The 20,750-nt window shown below is 43.5% G+C and overlaps 1 protein-coding gene across 2 annotated transcripts in view; it reads left to right on the top strand.

The window, feature by feature from the left end:
* Nucleotides 1-20,750, top strand: part of RSBN1L (round spermatid basic protein 1 like) — a 281,128-nt gene that overhangs the window by 245,271 nt on the left and 15,107 nt on the right. For both annotated transcript variants that reach the window (XM_078679246.1, XM_078679237.1), the window contains exon 7: nt 15,062-15,170. In XM_078679246.1, the coding sequence (XP_078535372.1) occupies nt 15,062-15,170 (109 nt within the window). The remainder of the gene's footprint in view (nt 1-15,061; nt 15,171-20,750) is intronic.

The following is a 20,750-nucleotide window of genomic DNA, read 5'->3' as shown; positions in this document are numbered from 1 at the left end:
CTTTCTTCACCTCTTGCTGAGGTTTTGTTGCTTAGCCCCACGTGGCTTTGTTTTGGGCGCCATTAAAGGTTATATGTCAGCCATCTTGACTTTCTTGAGACTGCAGGATCAGCCCTCCCTATTTAAGTCACCTGTTGTGACTCGATTTTTTTAAGGATTTGCTTTTATTTTATTTTTTTAGAGGTTTGCAACATTTGTTCCCGCTTGCTTCCATTTGTGATGTTATAGTGGGACCTCAGTTTAATGCTTACTTTCCTTATGATTATTATAGAGAACAGTGGTCCTTAGAATAAGGAATTTATCAGTACGGTATATCATATAGACTCCAATCAGTACTATATCTCAGGGTTTTTCAGTGCCCAGCCGGGCCTGAATTTTATTTCAAATGTACAAAGTAATTACAACGACCACAGGGTCTGATTCAGGGGTTGATAGGGTACAAGCCTGCACCTATCCAAAGTACATTCGAACAACGTTCGAGTGAAGGAAAATAGAAGTAACCAAGGAAGGAGTAAAGAAGTTCAGGCAAAAAGAACATGGGAGCCAACTGTCCCTTGCATCATTAATATCATTCAAAAGCAAATTAGGACAAACAATAGCTGTAACAATATTAGCATAATAGACAGGTTACAGAATTGTCAAAAAGTGTCGACGGCGTTTCGATCCCCCGGCTCCTATTGAACTGGGATCATCATCAGGACTTTCTAATTTTTTGCCTGTAAGAACTTTTGTCATAAGCCTTATAGAGCAAGGATTACTCTTTGGTAGCAAGTTGGAGTGACCGTGGTGTACAATGCCTCCGTTTTAATTCGGTAGACAACAATTTAGCTGAGCACGAATTGCTCCCTTGCAGCGAGTCGGAAATTCAGTGCCTCCGTATCTATTGGTGGATATACTGTCATCAGTCTTAATTATCCATCCATGCCGCAAAATTTATGGGGGCTGAGGTTCAATTTGCGCACTCTTTTGTTGCAGACGATACTGCTGTGCTCTGTGATCGAGCGGAATCTACTCGGCGTGCACAATGGCAGCGAGCCGACTTCCCACAAATCCGGAAGTCTGAGATATAGTACTGATTGGAGTCTATATGATATACCGTACTGATAAATTCCTTATTCTAAGGACCACTGTTCTCTATAATAATCTAATGCCCAAGGTCCTTGGTACTCTTTTGGGTTCCCTTGTTTTCTGAAAAATACTTTCCTTATGAATTCTCCCTTTCAGCCCCTACATAGCTGCCCTCTGCAGCTCTCAACTCCGAAAACAGTGTTTCCTGGTGGCTAGTACATCGCGAAGTAGTCAGTCAACTTCAAGCTCTGTTGGTTCAGCCTTCCTACACCATCTTCTTCCTCAACAAACTGGTCCTTCAAATGTTATATTGATTGCACCAAAGATCACAGGGTGTACGCTGAGCACTTCATTGGGTTCACTAGAGCAAAGACGGGCAAAGCTGTGCAAAAACAAGCCATCTCCAGATTAATGATACTCCGCATAAAAATCTGCTATGCACTGGCAATGAAGCACCCTCCCAAGAGCTTGCGGGATCACTCCACTAAGGCCAAGGCCACCACTAATGTTATCGTTCGTAAGTACCTGTCCTGGACATCTGTCAAGCTGCCACTTGAACGTCGCTCAGCGCATTTACGGAGCACTACTGCTTTGACAGTCAGGTCTGTTGTGATGGCCATTTTGCCCATTCGGTTCCCTGGGACTTTTTGGTCTAAGTCAGTTGGCAGGCCCACCACCCGGAAGGTATGTCTTGGGGTATCTATTCTAAGGTTAGGAATCTGCGGTTAGAAATTTCTGTCAGAAGAACAAGTTACTTATCTTCGGTAACACCTTTTCTGGTAGACTCTGTCTAATTGCAGATTTCTACCCAAATCCTCCCTGTTCTGCGAACTGGGCTCTTATCCCCAAAAATATCCCTTTTGAGACTACACACTGATCAAAACAGTTGCATTGGTTTTTAAGTAGCTCTGCGTTTATAGAACAAATCTAGTGACGAAAGAAGCTGATGTCAGCGTGGTTGGTGCCTGTATAGGCACTGCAACGTCACTTCAAGTGCAGAGCCGAATGACGCCACCTATTGGCACACACAATTGCTATACAAGATTTTCCATATCCAGTCTGATGCCTGAGGAATATTCTAAGGTTAGATGGAGTCTCTACGATAAAAGGCATTACAGAAGGTAAGTAGCTTATTCTTTTCGTTGATCGCAACATACTGAGCTTTGTTCTTAACTTTCTACAATGTGGGTTGGCCACAGGGCCTGTCCTTCAGCCTCTTTTGTTTCTTCCTTTTGAATTTGTTTTATCATTCACAAACCCTAGTGGGATCCTGGTCCCTTTTTGGACCTCGTGTAGGAATCTTGATTTACTGAACCATTTCTGGGTTTGAGAACCCTGCAAGAGATTCAGCAAGTGATCGTGATCTCTAGTGCAGATTTGCAGCCCTGTGGATAGGTTTGACGGATGCTCTGTGCTTCTCTCCTTTGGTGTTCTCCCTCATATGCGTTGCCTCCCACCTGCTTCCTCAACTTCCTCATCCATTTAACCTTCTCCCCTGCAATCCTATTTATTTTTATACATTTTGGCTTTTTCTTCTTGGGCAGCAAATTGCTGTTTCGTTTTTATTTCTTTTTTTAAATTTACCCATCCATCTCAGATCTGTAAAGAAAAAGAAAATTGCGCATGTGTCATACGCATCCATCATGGCGCATACGAGTGCCTACAAAGTGACACCACCGCCAGGAGCAGCAGCATCACCTTTTATTTCCTCCTGTTGTTCATGGGGTAGAGCTTTTTTGCTAATGCAGCACAGCATGAACAAAAGGCATTGACAGAGCCATTCGGTATAATAGATGTGAGCCATTGACTTTACCAATAATGGCTCTCTATTGCAGCCAGCCAGGAATAAGAGCTTCAGCTCTGCAAACCTGGCTTTGAATTTGCAGATTTGAAATGGCTGTTAGGAGGAAAGAAATGCTTTTTCATCTAGTCAAGTTTAATATTTTTTTTTATTTCGGGGGCTCATGGACCTTCCTGGATTGTTGGTCCAGGTATCTCAATAATTAAACCTCTTTTTTGACACCTCTCCCCCCCCCCCCCCCACTCCCGAATTTTTTGCAACTAGTTTGACAGATCTGCACATAACTTAACATGCCTAACCTTTTTTTTTTAATTGCCATGTTGGTATTATTCACATACAGCATTACCACATGAGGGAATCAGCTTATGATATATATTCCAAACTTTCACGTAGTAAATGACGTTCAAATTCATCTGTTCCCAGACATCTTTACTAGGACTCAAAATTTTGAAATGTGGGGTGTTCTCTGGTGTTTCCTCAGCTATATATACTAAGACATTCATTATCATTTAAAGAAATCACTGCAATAGTCAGGGAAACGGAATAACAGATAACTCAAAGGAATAAGGAGACCCTTTGTTCTTCTCAATGGTCAGTGCTGTGACATTGTAAGTATAGGTTGTGACTCCTCCAGCAAGCTTGCACAAAAGTAAAGAGGAGAGAAAAGAAAGAGGGGGGCGATGGGAGGATAGAGGGTGGGGGGGAACGTTATCCACATGATCAGATGTCGCCGCGAAACCTATGAGGTGTTGTCTTTCATCAATTAAGTCGTATGCGCTAACAAAAGGAGTGATAATCTAGGTAGATGGGCGTCCACTCTCAGACCCTCAGACTTATACCACTTATTGTTGCTTATCAACTTATGTCCTAGTACTGTCGGCTATTGTGTATAATCTATGGAGGTGGTCATAAATTGCAGTCTTGTGTGTTCCCTGTGCATTTTGGCCGTTTTGTGGTCAGTCAGCTTTGTCAATTGGTAGCCCGGTTTCCCCCTCTTCAGGTGTATCCGTACTTATGTCTGATTCATCACTAGAGTCATACCCTGGGTGCTCCCATGCTGTCAACACCTCTGTCCACAGATCTTCTATAGGACGGATCCTCATCCCTCTGGCCTCCTCCCGAATCAGTGCCCTTTCTTCGTCCTTTGCCCATTGGGTTACATCTACCCTCCAAGCCCTGTCCCGTGGTCCCTCTGCTGATTTCCAGTCTACCTCTATTCGCCGCTTGGCCAATCCCAGTACCAGGTACAGGAACTTAGTGCCTACTTTCTTCGAGGCCGGTCTCTGGTATAATCCCAAAATTCAAGCTTCTAAAGAGCGGGGGCCCTAGTGTGGAATCTAGGACTGAGACCACCTCCTCGCAATATGGATGTATGTAGTCGCAGGCACTCCCACACCATGTGAGCAAAATCGGCATCCAAATGTACGCATTTTAGACAGATGCAGGGGTCACCTCAGTAGCCTGCTTGTATTCTGTGTGGTGTTATTTATATATATATATATATATATATATATATATATATATATATATATATATATATATATAATTCCAAATGCGCTGCCTCCTGGATGATCAAACAGCACGCCGTGGACACAAATGTTGAAAAAGCGGTGTTATTTTATTTTAGCTTTTCGTCAAGACCCGCGTTTAGGGGACAACCCCTTGATCACGAGTATATATCCGAATTGGAGGTATTTCAGCCGTGTGTTCCTAGAGATTGTTTTAGAGGAGGCATGTTTCCTCTGCCATTCAGGATCTGTCAGTTTGCGCCTCCGAATTAGTTCCCATCTATTCCATAACTCGGTCAGTGGGCCACGGACCATACCCGCGAGGGATTTGTAAAATCAGGTCAATAAATGTGTGGTTACGCCCATCAATACCAATTGCTGTAGGACATCATGTGTCACAGGTTCCCCCCGTCGCCACCCCACAGGTCTTGGAATGCTCGGGTTAATGCTTCGTAGAAAAGGAGCTGGCTTGGGGGCAACTTATAACGTCCATTGGTTGCTCCATCGGGTGCCATGTTGGTAACAATCTCCAACTCTCAGTCTTCTGTCCAGGCGGATATTTCCCCTGGGAAAAATAAGTAAGAGGGTTGCCATGTGGGAGCCCTGCTAGGGGCAACGCTGGTGCATATAAAGACGTACCTGCGGTTTTTAGGACACATCTGTGGCAATATCATAACGCTGTTGACAACCATATCCCGGGGTTTTGAATCCCTATAAGAGTGCTATTTGTGAAGTCTGTCCAGATCGTCCTATCTCTTCTTGAGGGACCCTGTCCAGCCACAGTGTAATCCACTGGAGCATAGATGCTAAAAAAAAGAAAGTTCAAAATTTGGTGCCCCCTTGCCTCCTTCCCTAGGATGCCGCCGAAGAGTTGCCAATGACACCCTGTGTCTGGTCTAATCCGAGATCAAGTCACGTAGCAGGGCGTCCAATTTTCTGAACCAGGAGGCTGGTATATTTACGGGTAGATTTGTAAAACAAATATATGAAAGTCTCGGTAGCATGACCATTTTAGAGACCGCTATTCTGGCCATAACGGCCAATTTGAATGATCGCCAAAAGGGTACACAGGATTTCTGGGAGTGGAGGACCCCTCCTAAGTTACTATCTCGAAGATTCTCCACTGTGTGGAATATCTGTATCCCCAGATTCTTAAAGGATATGGGTGACCACATCCGGTCTGGAAGTAAACCCAAGAGTCTCTCCGTCTCTGCGGAGATAAGAAATACATGGGTCTTGGCCTTGACCGGAAGGCCGTACACTGTTTTGTTTCAAAGGCTTATAGAAGCTCCAAGGCAATGGGCACACCTGAGATCCTGTCTGTCAAATAAAGGAGTATATCATCTGCATATAATGAGATATACCCTGACCTCTCTGTCTAAAGAGTTCTGCAAGCGGTGTGATAGCTAGGGCGAACAAAAGAGGAGATTGTGCACATCTCTGCCTTGTGCCCCTACTGACCTGATACTTTGGTGAGAACATTGTGGTGGTTCTAACTCTGGCTGCCGGGGTGGTATATAACAGTTTGATCCAATTATCCCTAGACCCATCTGTTTCATCACAGCAAACAGAAAATCCCAGCGTAGCCTATCGAACGCTTTTTCGACGTCAACAGACATCAGCATTGCTTTCTGGTTCGCACATGTTGTGGGGTGGTACATTACATGGGAAAGTCTCCTGATGTTGTGGGAGGCATTACGCAAAGGGATAAATCCACTTTGGTCTCTGTGTATTAGTGCCTTCATGTAGGGGAGTAGCCGGAGGGCCAGTACCTTACTAAGGATTTTGAAGTCTAAATTTAGCACGGAAAGGAGATGAAACTCTGTGACCGTAGCTCCCTGCACCTTAGTTTTGGGCAGAGGGATAACTACTGCATCATCGGTGGAGTCCGGGAGGGCACCAAGTCACCAGGATTCTGTATATAGGTTTCCGAGGCGTGGGGCCAGGGTCCCAATGTATGCAGCATAGAATTCGGTTGGAAGTCCATATGGGTCTGGCATTTTACCTGTCTCCGTGTCCTTGACGGCTTCCTGGATAGTGACGGGGCTCCCAGTTCTATACGGTGCTCTCCAGTCAGTGTTTCCAGGAGTATGTGCGCCAGGTAAGTGGTTAGAGCTTCCTCCGAGAGGGGTGCGGAGGCAGAGTACAAACTCTTATAGTCACAGAACTCCTTATTAATGAGTGAGGGGAGTGTAGTGGTTGACTATTTTTCTGTATGTATGTAATAGGAGACCATCGGAATTTCGGCTTGATAAGCCATGCTAGGAGCCAGCAGACTTCTCTTCCTCGTTGTGAGCTCCTGCAATATACTGTTTATAGTTGTGGGCCCGCAGCTTTTCTAAGATGGTATTGTATCGATTTCTGATCTCTCGGATCTCTTCTTGGAGTTTGTGTTGGGTCCTAAGAGAGTTATCCAGGGCGTGCAAGTTGTTTTCCAAGGCCTGTAACTCCCTCTGCAGCTCCGCTCGGACACCAACTGTCTGGCCAATACATTGCTTTTTTTGAACTAATGTCCCACACGGTGCAGTCAGTTACAACTACCTCCCCTCTTTTAAAGATTTTTTGGGGTAGGGGGGAACATCAGTATCGTGCCCAATTTAAAAATGCCCCGTCCCTTTGAAACGACAGTTGTGAAACCATATACAACAGTGAAAAAATGTGTGCAAGCGAGATGGCACCTCACGGGCGCACCACCAATGGGGAACCTGGCAGGTACTCACCAGGATTGCCCTGTTATCATCATTGGTACCATCAAGCTAAAAAACAACAGGTGTCCACACAAAACAAATATGTGTTTGTGAAAAATGGTGCAGTGGAGAAACACAGACAACACGAACTGGTGTAACACAACATAAAAAAAAAATATATATATATACAAACAGCACCGACACGTACATTTTATTCTAGTTCTTACGTGCTGTTTGTATATGTTAAGAGTGAAAATGGCTACTATATATATAGCCATATTTCTACTTGCCGACATGTTTCATTGCCATAGCGTTTTTGGCAATTTCTTCAGGGCATATAGCTTTTTTAAGCCACTGCATTGGACACCGGGGCTTCACAACTGTCAAAACATAATAAACACCATCACACATCAGGTTCGTTTCACCCTGCCATGTGCGAATACGCCTAAAACTGCTGTGCAGAGACTCTCTGATTTACTGTTTTTAATATTTACAGTTACTAGGTCATAACTGTTATTGTGACTTTATGAGTGGAGGGCGACCTAGCCCTTGTATTCCCTCTTTGCTCCTTATTGTTGTTGATGGCCAATACATTGGCCTCCTATTACAACTTTAAAAGCCTCCCACTCTAGTAGACTCGAGGATGCCAAACCTTAGTTATTAGTAAAGTAATCCGAGATCGCCTCTACCACAGAATTGCAGCAGCATGCGTCTTCTAGTGAGGTCGGGTCGAACCGCCGCATTGGGGCAGGTGGGCATTCCCTTATTGGTACAAAATCGTATTAAGACAGGGTTGTGATCTGATATAGTTTGCCCTAAATTTTCAGAGTGGGCAATGCTCTGGACCTGTTTGGGGACCCCACAAAGCGGTATATTCTGGTGTATAAACCATGGACATTGGAGAAGTATGAGAAGGTGCGTTTGTTTGTGTGTCCTACCCAATCTCCCAGCCAGTCTACCAGTTTTCTCACTGTGGTCCCCACTAAAGGGGGGGCCATCAATCTAGTTGTACGTGCAGTACACAGTTGAAGTAACCCCCTATTAACAAGTCTGGGGATGTACCTCCTATGTGTGTGGGCAGGGAATGGAGGAAGTTAGTCGGATCTTGGTTGGGGGCATAAATACTCCCTAATTAAATCTCTTTACCACACAATCTGCCCTCCAGTAGGACGTATCTGCCTTCTTTGTCGATAAGTGAGGCGGTTAGTTCAAATGGTGTCTCAGCCTGCATCCATATTAAGGTCCCCCTGGCATATGCCAAGTAAGAGGTGGCGTAGGGTTGGTCACGCCATCTTCGCCTCATCCTATCTATCTCAGACCCAACTAAATGAGTCTCCTAAAGCATGGCCACCTGGACCCCTCTCTGTCTACGTTATCTGTCGATATTATGTCCCTTGAAGGCTGATCCCATCCCCCTAATATTCCAGAACATGAGTGTTCCTGAGAGTCTGGGGCTAGCAACGTGTACCAGTATTGTATCTTATTCCTCCCGTGGTCACTCCCCAGCCCCCCATTCGGTCTTACACTCCTCATGCAAACCAAAGCGAGAAGGAAAGAGAAACAAAACAAACCTGAAGAAACATAAACCAACCCCAACAACTACTCCCAGATCCCAGGGCAGTACAGCAACTGCTGACTGTCCAAACTATGAAGTACAATCATACGTTTAGTGAATATCTCCTCTGGCAAGCGTATAAGGGCCTCACCAGAAGGGAATTGCCAAGAGGGTTGCATCCAAAAAACACTCTGCAACAGCCCATCTCTTAGTTAGTAGATTATGGTTGTCCTGGTTAATATACTGCTCTGCATGTAATAGAGTGCAGACAAGGTCCCCTTAGCAGCTGGCATATAATTCAAAGGGAATCTGTCTCTCCCTGCACCCCACACCATTACTTTCTTCACAGTTTCGTAACAGCAAAGCAGTGTTCAGTAAAGGATATCAGATTTTATCATCTGCCGTCTGGGGTGTTACCACCGGGAGGCCAGGCTCGTCCCCTTATGAGGAGACCGAGTCAGATCTTGCTGATTTCCACTCAGAGGAGGAATCCATCTCCAGGGTCTTCTGTTGCTTGAATCATATCTCCACCACCGCCTGTAGTGCCGTTGCGCTCTCTTTCGGTCTGCGAAGGAGATGGCCGGCTCCTGGCTCCGCTCTGTACGGCCCCACGAGGGCTCCTACGTGTCCCTCTCCTGGAAGGAAATGATCTTGAGTGTGTCGTCAAGAGGGTTGTCCATCATTGTGTGCTTCCAGCCATGTCCAGGCGGAGTCCGGGTCTTTGCAGAAGTACGTGGTGCCATCCACTGCTATCCTGAGTCTGAAGGTAAACATTAAGGAGTATGGTATTCCATTATCCGTGAGCGTCTTCTTGACCGCCAAAAAAGAAGCTCTTTTGGCTTGTACCAATGCCGTATAGTCTGGCTGGAGACCCAACTGTTGACCAAAACAAAGAGGCCCTCCAGGCACGCTTTTTTGCTGTATGGTGTCATGAGCTGGGTAATGTAGCAGTCTGGCCACTACTGGTCTGGGTGGTCTACCGAGGGCCAGCGGTCTTCATGGGACTCGGTGGCCTCGCTCCAGTGCAAAAAAGAGTATCAGCGACTCCGGGACTATTTCGGTCCACAGCCAGTTTTCCAGAAATTCCACCATGTTCCTCTTTTCAATATCTTCTGGCAGGCCAACAACTCTAATATTATTGCGCCTGTTGTTCCCTTCCGTATCTTTGGCACGTTTTTCAAGGAGATGCTCTCCAGCCAAATGTCTCTTAATTGAGACATTTGGCTGGAGAGCATCTTGCATTCCAGCTTCAGTTCCGTGATAGAGACATCCCGCTCTCAACAGGCTCAGGCCCACAGATACTGCACCTATGTCTTGCTGCCGGATAGTCTTGGTGTCAGTTATGGCCGCCAAGATCTTATCCAGTTGGAGCCATATGGGGTCTGGAGGAGAGGGGGGGTGGTAGCATTGTTGGTACCGGCGAGAGTGTCGTAGGCCGAGTCTTGGGTTTCTGGAGGCGCTCAAGGGCTCTAGCCGTAAGGCTACATCTTCTCTCCACTTATCAAGTCTGAATGGTCACTGGGAGTTCGTACCCTACAGGAGCTATCTCATTCTTTGAAATCCCTCCAGGGGGTCCTTTAGTCCATGGCGGGCCCCACAGCACAGATGTAGACGACGGTGCTTGCGCTGCTGGCTGCTCTACAGGTGAGACGCGGGATCCAGTCGCCGGTCCAGGCCATAGTCTGACTCACCACTGTTCTCACGCTGGGCGTGGTGGCGCCTCAGTGCCTCGCGCAGCCACTTCCACTTGTGTTCCGTTGTGGCGATTTGGAGGCCAATCGCTTTCAGGTGCAAAGCCGGCGGACCGCAGTCCGCGTGTGTCTATGTACCACTTGTCTCTGCCTCTGGAAATCCCCGCCCACCGAGGGGCTGATGCCACCCACCGCCTCCACACCCTCACAGGTCTTCCGGCAGCAGCCTGAGCTGGAGCCGGGGCTGTGATTCAAGCTGCCAGGCCGATCTTCACCACAATCCTCAGTTGCCATCTGGAGGACGGGTGCCCGCAGCTATCAACCCGATCAGGATGCCAGGGTGTCTGCCAAGGCTTCGGCATCCCCTGTGGCCTTATCTGCGAAGTAGCTGACGGGATTCCGGATATTTTTAATGGTCTATGCGCAGAGCTCATTTATGGAGCATCCGATACGGCCACCATCTTGGCCACTCCGTCCTAAAATGCCTAACCTTAAGTGGGCAAAAATCTTTTTTATGCCCATCTGTTGAATGGCACTAAAGTTTTTAAGAAAACAAAAAATGCTTTTCAAGGTGACCAAATAATACACTTGCTATCACCAATATATATATATACATATATACATTCACATATATATATATATATATATATATATATATATATATATATATATATATATATATATATATATATATATACACACACATATATACATTCACATATATATATATATACATATATATACATTCACATATTACCTACTGGCGGTCGCCAGTAGGTAGTTATACTTAGGATCGTTTTCCTTAGGAAATCCGCAACATTCTATTGGGAATAACTTTTGCGCCGAATGAGGGATCTGCCTGTAATTTTCCTTAACTTTGCCTCGCTGCGCTCCGCTCCTTCCCTGAAAGTTTCGGGGGGATCCGTCAAGCAGGGGCCGAGATAAAAGGGGGGTCCCAAAACGTGTTTTCCCTATGTTAATTTCCATAGGGCGGTTGGACTCACTTTTAGCCCGAACGGCTGAATGGATTTCCACCAAACTTGGCAAAATTGTAGGGACTGGTACCCCGATGTGCCTTTGCTATGTCTCAAGATATATGCTCCAGTGGTTTTTACGAAAATTAACTTTGAAAAAATATATATTGGGCTACATTGGGCTATATATATATGTTAGAGCCCAAATGTAGCCCAATGTAGCCCAAAGATGGCCACCAGAGACAAAAAAAACAAATGTAGCCCAAATATCAGCCAGATGTAGCCCAACTATAGCCCAATGACAGAATGTCCCAGAGTGTTCTAAAGAACAACTAGAGCGATAACAGTCTTACTTATGACAAAAGTAGGGCACACCTGAAGTCATCTTGATTGGAATAAAGTGTTAACACTTAAAACATTTAATTTGCAAAGGATCAAAATGAGGGGTTTCATTGTGCCATAGAAATTATATATATATATATATTCACTGAAAAAACCATAGGTTTCACACCAGTTATAGTTAGGAATTAGCATTTAAAAAACCTATTAAATTCACAGAAAAAACCATAGGTTTCACACCAGTTATAGTTAGGTGGAAATTTTACTCGCATAAAACCATTGAAATTCCCACGTTATAGTTAGTTGGACTCACTATAACTTGCGCGTGCAATGCACTGCTGATGACGTCACATATTACATCACTCATGACATGGTCAGTGACATCACTCATGACATCACTGATGACATCTCAAATGACATCACTGATGAATGTGTATCTTTCTGAAAAATAAATATTTTTTATATATGTATGTCTAAAGGTTGATGGAAGAATAAATGGGTAAATGTCTAAATGGATGTTTTTTTGTGTAAAATTGATTGGTTAACTGACTTATTAAATGTATCTTAGTGAATACATATATTAGCGAGTAATGTTTAAATATTTAAATATCGGTGTCTCACTTTGTGTATAAGTGGCTGCATGGGTTGGTGAGTAGCTACATGAGTGTGTATATGGGTTATTAGTTGTTTTTTTGAGTATCAGTGTCTGTATGGTTCGGAGGGGGATATTACTTAGAGCACAGATGCATGAATGAGTGACTCACTATTTGTATGTATTTTGAAGACAGCATGTGTGCAAGACTGTATGGGTGGATGATTGTGTGTATGGGTGGGTTAGTGAGTATGTGTTTTTATAATTGATTGTTTAAGAGAGTAAATATGTTTCCGTTTCTGTAGAAGTATGTGTAGTGGTGTGTATATAGCAGTTAATCAAGTAAATGTTTTTTTGATAGTTTATTTGCATGTGTGAATTTGTGTGTGGGTAACTATATGGATGAATATTAGTGTGTAACAGGATGTATAGGTGTATGTGTACATATGAGGAGTAAGTACATGCATGAGTGACTATATAGAACTGTTGGTGAATGAGTGGATGTGTATGTAGATATTGGAATTACCTAATAAGTTGTTGTAATTGGTATTGGTTTCTCCTTTTTTAAGAAAATGTTAGTTTCTATTTTTGAATGTGTGTGTCAAAGGTTATTTTATGCTGATAGGAGGTCTGCCACTTTGTCACAAGGATGTTGTCATCAGTGATGTCATTTGAGATGTCATCAGTGATGTCATGAGTGATGTCACTGACCATGTCATGAGTGATGTAATATGTGACGTCATCAGCAGTGCATTGCACGCGCAAGTTATAGTGAGTCCGTTGATCCGATGGCTCGATAAAAACATCGGCTCCGAAGAAACAGGCACAACCTAAAAAGACTGTTGTAACACCAAGGGATCTCGGACCGATCAAATTCGGCCTACCAACTTCCTCTAAAACAAAGGCAGTCGACCCGAAAAGCGGTATCGAACCGAAACAAACAAAACAAAAGACATTGGGAAAAACGCCAAGAACTACTGAGCATGAGATCTTATATCAAAACCCCTCATCAGAAGAACAGTCAAAACTTTACATTGACCCTAATTCTGGCAAAGTCACTCTCTACAAAAGAAAAATCAGACCAGAAACTGATAAAGCGACTTATATCATCCCACTCAAAAAGAAAAGGGACTGTTCTACTTCACCTATTCTATTTGAGACAATAAAACCAACTAGGCCTAACACGTACACATATACACCCACACACTCAGATGAAGAGGTGGATGATGAATATAATGAGGAATACAATTACCCAGTTGACCATGACTAAGACAGTCAAGCTCAACCATGGGTTGACCCAGTACATCCTGGTGACTCTCAACCCATTCCAGATACACCTGCATACCCTGCTAGGCCTTCTCCTACAGAAGATACAGCTGCTTTTAATGCACTAATAGATAGGGCAGCCCTCCATCACAATGTAGAAATGCATGCAGACCCCATTGAGGAAGATTTCCTCTTTGACACCTTTGCCACATCAGAAAGATCGGTCAAAACACTACCTATGTTAAAAGGGGTACTTAAACATGCAGGTGACATATTTAAGGAAATAACTAGGGCACGGGTCATTAACCCCAGAATAGACCACCAAAGCGCCGTCCTATGTCTGTAGAACACCTAAACTTATTGCAGCAAGAAGTCATCAGCATGCTGCAAAAAGGGGCCATAGAACTTGTACCATTAGAACATCAAGGTACAGGGGAGCCTCCAGGTAGGTAATTATAGCATTCGTCTTTAATGGAAAACTGCAGCGCACATACAACAAACGTTCCTTAAAAGTCAAATGGCACCCCTGCCAGACGCGTTTCAGGTCTCCCTTTTATCAGTGGCCGATGGTGCTGCTAGAATCCAGGTCACACATGCTACTCATTTATCAATGGTAAACCCGCCCCAGTGGGCGTAGCCGTCACTACAGCATTCTGGTTCACGTAGTTGCACAATAAAGAATTCCTCCAGTGAGGTGTTTCCCAGAGTCCTTTATACTGTGAATTGTAATCCAAGTGGGTAAAAAGCAACCGTCTGGTTCGGGTGCTGCTTTGTAGCGTGTTCCATTAGGCTCTACCTCCCGCTTTTATGATGACCTCTAACCAAAGTCACCGCGGGTCCACTTCAGCAGAGTGGCTTCCTCCGCGACTGGGCTCGTCGCTCACTATCCATCAACAAAAAGGTTACCGGAATAGCGTGTTACTCGGCAAAATAGCACTTCAACCCCTCATCAGGGGTAGCAAGCGATTTTTAAATGCACGCCTTTTCCCTCTTCTTTCCTTTAACTATCCTTCTCATTACAAATAACTGACTCACCTATCAAATTATTTTCATATTCCACTATATAAGTGCAATTACAATATATATATATATATATATATATATATATATATATATATATATATATATATATATATATATATATATATATATATATATATATATATTCTCCTAGACAGCAATAGTGCCTCTGTAGTTAGATCAAAGTATCCTCAGAAGAGTAAAAAGGCATTTTATTTACATAGCAATACATACTCCTCAAATCAAAAAATAATACTACATTCATAGTTGTCACTTTAATAGTGTTAAGGGTATTAAGATACTAATCTGTAAAATTATAATTCTTGTAATTGCATCAAGACGTGTAAGGTGTCCTAAATCTTACGCTATTGCTGAACTTTTTAGCACAGATATTTCAATGATTTCGCCCTCTTTTCACATAATTACATTCTTCGAACTCCTTAATCTATTTCTTATATTTTACATCTTGTTTTAGAACATGCCCTTTAGGCATGGAAGTTTGTATTTATTTTTTTGAATTTGTATCTTCTGATTATTTATGGATTTTTATTTTCTTCTAGGCCTGAACAGCCTCGTATAACCAAAGATGTAATTTGTTTTCATGCAGAAGATTTCTTAGAGGTAGTCCAACGACTACAGCTAGACTTGTATGAACCACCACTATCACAGGTAAGAATACTACTATTGTACAGTGCTCATACTCCGTGCCTTTTGGAAATGAACCTCCCAATGCGTATTCCTAGCTAGCTCCGTCATGTATGAAAGTTCTCAATTAAAAGCTGTTTTCATTCAGGAGTTTTCTGACACTTATGTAGTTGGTTCTTCCAGAGTCTAGACCCTGAACCACGGACCCACCTTTATTTTAGTGGTTTGAATGTTTACTGTTGGATTAGATGGGAGAAGCTGATCATGGGAATAAGCACCGGTACATAGTGGGCTGCTAATTTCTGAAGGTGACAGTCTTTCGAATCAGCAAGGCTTCTTCATGAAGCAGCATATTAAATGTGTTTATGGGTACTACCAGAAGCCAGTATCGAAGATTTAAAGCTGATCTCCCTTGGGCCTGTTTTCCTTTCTAAGTTCATACTGCCTGCCAGATTGTGTAGTCTATTAGCTATTCTGGTAGACTAGCATAGAAAAATTGCATTAATTCAGTCACCTCATTACAAGGGCTCTTGTCGGATCTATTCGGTGCTTAGCCTCCTAGGATGGTGTTTTTTTTTTGGGGGGGGGGACATAGAGAACTGTAAGTTGACCACCCCTTCTTAACTTTCCAGATTTATTTTTTGCTTTCATCAAGATGGCAGATCATAACCCCCTAGACTTGTAACAGTTGATTTTGGAACTGTGTGGGCTTCTAATACTCTCCCCAGGACAAGCCCTTTGTTTTTTTTGTTCCGTTGAAGCAGAAACTGCTCTCCAGCCGGCAGTTAAGATTGTGACCAGGCAGTTGGTTGTAATTTGTTAGTTCTGGGAAATCTTCTTACCTGTATGAACCATGTAGTGAAGTGGGAGGGGTGAGCATTTGTTATTATTCCGCTGTCAACCCTTATCGCCCCTGTTTCAAACCTACATCATCGTCCTCTGCCATTCTACTTCCACCTCTCCCTCCCCCTTACTGTAATAGGAACTTTGCTTACTTAACCTTCTCCATTATCTGTTTTCACCTCGTTCATCCTCCGCACTCCTGCAGCGTATTCTCTTAAACGTCCCCATGCCCTCTTTTTGTCATTGAACTCCGCTGTGTTGTGGCTTGTGCTTGCATCGTGTGGTGCTGTAGTTTACCTGCTGCTGTACTGCCATCTAGTGTTGCGTTCAGAATATTGCCCCAAAAAATCTTCTCAGTCTTTGTTTCGTGTAAAATGCTTCCTGTTCACGCTTCAGTTTATCCAGTTTACCCACAATGCAGAGGTGTGCATATTTCACCTCTGATTATTACTATCCCTAGCCCTCTGATTCAGAGCTGACATCGCAGAAGGAATGTCTCGACTGGAAATACAATTGTTTTGCAGTTTGAATGGCTTCACATGATGTGCCTTATTTCACCATCTAATGGTTGGGCCCAGAAATGACCCTGTTTATTTATTCTCTTTTGGGGATCGATTTGTAAGTGGGCAGTCCCTCCCCCCTATGATGTTAGACATTCACCCACAATAACCCAGTGCATGGTATCCATCATCAGATTATTTTACCGCCATTTGGTACAGAAACATGGTCTTTCTGGTCGCAGATCACTGAAGGCAGGAGAGACACTGCCGATCAAGGACGAGAAGCACTGAAAAGGACGGATATTCATCAAAGGAGGACAGAAAAAAACCAAAGACGCAGGTTTTTCATTTTGGCTTCTGCTAAGTGGGTCAGAGAATGTGTGGTATGGGGTGCTACATTTCTCTAGAGATGCATACATTTTGCCAAAAGTGCCGCAATAAGCTTGCACAGAAGAGCAAACCTAAAGCTTGTAATCTGTGCTGACCCGAGGACTTTAAAATCAAAAGGAGTAAGGAATGTAGGAGTTTCTCTCTAGGCTCCTAAAGTCCAGGAAAAACGAAAGCAGGCAAATTATGCCACGATTCAGCCCAAACACTGCTGTCAAGTGATGACCATTGCTTGAAGAAACTGGAGTCACAGCCAGAGTGGTGCTATATCGAAGACACAACGAATGACCTCAAAGGTACCAAAGGGCATTGAGCAGACAAAGGAATGTATGCCCACAGTGGGCAGAGCTGGACACTTCATACTTTGGTTATCTGAAACCACCCTCCACTGGTCAAAAGCATAAAGATACAGAATTGGGACAAAACCTAGATTCCGAAAGGAGATTGAGATCAGAGGAAGGAAAAGTAGTTGTATTTTCAGGACCGAGGAGCCTCTCCCTTTCATTGAAAAACATGCCATTTGATTAATCCATTTAGAGTTTTAAGATCCTTGCTACAACAGAGGAGATGAGGAATTGGATACGTTAGAATCCCCCCTCCCCAGCAGCCCCTGAACCACAGGAAGAAGAGTAAGAGCACTTCTGTGATGAGGTGGAACAGTATGAACAACCAATACTAGACAAATGAGAAGGAGAAGAAAATCTATGGCAGGACCTGGTACAGACTCCCCACTGGAAAGGGCTCCTTTCCTACCTCTCTAGACATTACCATCCGATATATAATGCAGCCATAAACAGGGCAGCTGATGCATTTGGGATGTAGGTAAAGGGAGAATTGACAGAAGCATGCTTTCTGGTGCAGCCTCACCTTCCACCCCCAAAAAACACGAATTCCTACCTCTGCTACCCAGCATTATTGATCAGGACAAGGAAGTTTTCAGAGAGCCAACATCTTCTAAGGGGGTGACGCAAAGAGTGTAGAAGAAATATTATTACTCCATGCAGAAACCAGTATACATCAGGGTTGATGATCCAGCATACTCAGTCATTGTCTGGGCGCCATTGCTAGGAGAGGGCAAGTGCTCCAAAATCCTTGGAAACATAATCCGATAAGGAAAGGACTGAGGCGGTGGGAAGAAAAATTGAGAGATCCACTGCTACAAAGGAATGTATAGCAAACTCCAATGCCTTTCTAAATAAGTATGGAAACCAACAGAGGATAGAAATAGAGGACCTTATGCAACATCTCATTGACCAATTATAAGAATACAGCAAAAGCTGTCATCCAAGGAGGAAAGACCATATCCAACACATGCCTAAAATCCGCCCTGGGTTAGCACACAGTGCTAGTAAACAGATATGCGCTGGCACTATTCTAAGAAACCATGCCTGGATAGTGGAGTCTTTGTTCAAACTAGAAGTACATGCCTCCATCGTAAATATTCCTCTCGTGGAAAAAAGTGTGTTTGAAGCAGCAGTAGATCACTCCTCCCAACAGATGAAGGATAACAATACTGCCAAAGTGATGAGGGCACTGCAATTTAGGAGATTTTATATAAGAGGGACTACCCCTTCCAAGAAATTGATGGGCAGAGGTGGTTCTCAGCCTAACATACACTAAACCTAGAGCACACAGACAGTTTATGTACAGTGAGCCGACGGGTGACAGGCCAGACAACCAGAGGGCCAGTCTTGGCCACCAGTGAGACTCAAAGAGGCCCCAGAAACCTGGGGTGCAGGCTTGGACGTTTAATTTGTCAATTGAACAGAAATTGCTTCCAACAAATGTCTATTCGACATCATGAAGCACCGGCTACTTTATAGAACTAGAAGACCTATCACCAAATGTTAAGAGAAAGAAAAGAGCTTGTAAAAGAATACAAAACCTTCTACACAGTGGATCGATGGAGCAGGTGAACACAACAATGGACTGTACTTCCTCAACCCAAAACAGGACTTGACATTGAGACCCATCATAGATCTCAGATTATTGAACAGATTAATCAAGATACCCAAGTTCAAAATGGCCACATTGCAAAAATTCATGCCACTATTGAAAGGAAAAGACAACATGGAGCCCAAGAACACCCTACTTCCATATCTCTATGAACAGGCGCACAAAATACCTCTAGCTTGTAGTAAGCAACACACATCACCAATTCAAATGCTTTTACTTGGGATAAAATCAGCCCTGATAATGTTTATTAACATGTCTTGAAGTAGTGGCAGCTCACTTGTGAAGGCTGTAAATGTGTGTGTAACCGTACCTGGATGCCGGTCTGGTAAAAATACTCGCTTGCCCAAAGCTGAGACAGTATGCAGACAGTAATTTAAATGATCCACATACTAGGGTTCTCCTCGAAATTTAAATAAGAATAAAAAAAGAGCGAAAAATGTTCTTGACCTCTGTGAAGGCAAAAGCATTTGCAATACAATCAAATCTTGGAATTGACGGAACAAGCTAACTTCTACCAGACCGGACAGTCCCTGACAGATTAGTGATGAAATCGATGGGTATGATGGCCTCATACATTCTACTAATCTCTTTTGCCAGGTGGCCAGTCCAAGAATAGATACAAGGTCAATGATCACAATCAACTGGGAGGATCTAATGGTTGTTACAGAGAAAGTACAAAACTAACTGCGATGGTGGAAGGTACAAAGTATCATGTTAGGCACACCTTTCAGACAACTTTCCCTCATAGTCACCACTACTACAGATGCATCCTGTACAGGATGGGGTGCCCATATGGGCAACCTCAAATCGCGGGGGGGGGGCGGTCAATTTAACCCACTAGAGGCAGTAAAACTTACATGTGTTGGAATTCAAGAATGTGTTCCAAGTGAAGAATGCCTTTCCCAAACACAAAGTAAGTGTATTACAGATTAGACTACTCAAGAGCGTTTTACCTAAACAAACAGGGATATGAGATCATAGGTACTCCTTATACTAGCACAGGGCATATGGACTATAGAAATCACTGATAGCCATCACCTGTCAGGCCTAAAAAATGTGGAAGTAGGCAGGGGGCCATCTTGCTTGAGGGCTAGTTAGATCGGGAAGCAATACAAAAATACTCCAAGAGTGTTGAACACTACAGATAGACCTGATCACAACCCACACAAACCTCAAAATGCCAACACTTCAAGTCCCGTTACCCAATTTGCTTGCAGTCCCCACCCCCATTTTCCCATTGTGTCCACTAATACACCAAGTGATAAATACAGAGACACATCTATTACACTGATACTGGAATCTAGTACCACCACAGTAGGCCACCCAAACACGGTTTTCAGACCTAGTGGCAATGGAACAAGACAGGGTAATAAAGGTACCAGTCCCTCAGAACCTGTAGACAATACAAGTGGGACAGGTCTGTTTCCCAGAACCCGCCAGTCTCAGCGTTATAGCATGGCGACTTGGAATTTGGTCATCTAGGCGTATCATGTAGCCACATGGAAGTTTTTAGGGGAGTCTAGAAGAACGACGACATAAACATATTATTCACTGGAACAGCTTCACACACTGGTGCAGTAAAGAATTTAACACACAGCCTGAAAAGTGCCACTACCATAATTAGGATACCGAATATAAAAAAAATTCAATCCAAAAATGTATCTCTCCAAAGAGTGGAGAAGCAGAGTTACATCAATATTGCAATAAAGGAACTAGACATCACAAAACATAAGACTTTTACTGTTAATTCATTTTTTATTTTATTTTTTCTGCACTTTAAAAGCAGGGACAAGGACACATCCAACGTGTTTCGTCCCTAAGCATAGAGACTTCTTCAGAGCAGAACATTTAGAAAGCTACTTTGGCTGTGTCCTTGTCCCTACTTTTAAAGTGCAAGAATAAGAAAGTAAAAAATGTT

The sequence above is a fragment of the Lissotriton helveticus genome, chromosome 1_1 (genome assembly GCF_964261635.1).
Source record: "Lissotriton helveticus chromosome 1_1, aLisHel1.1, whole genome shotgun sequence".
NCBI lineage: Eukaryota > Metazoa > Chordata > Amphibia > Caudata > Salamandridae > Lissotriton > Lissotriton helveticus.
This window is presented reverse-complemented; position numbering and strand designations above follow the sequence as displayed.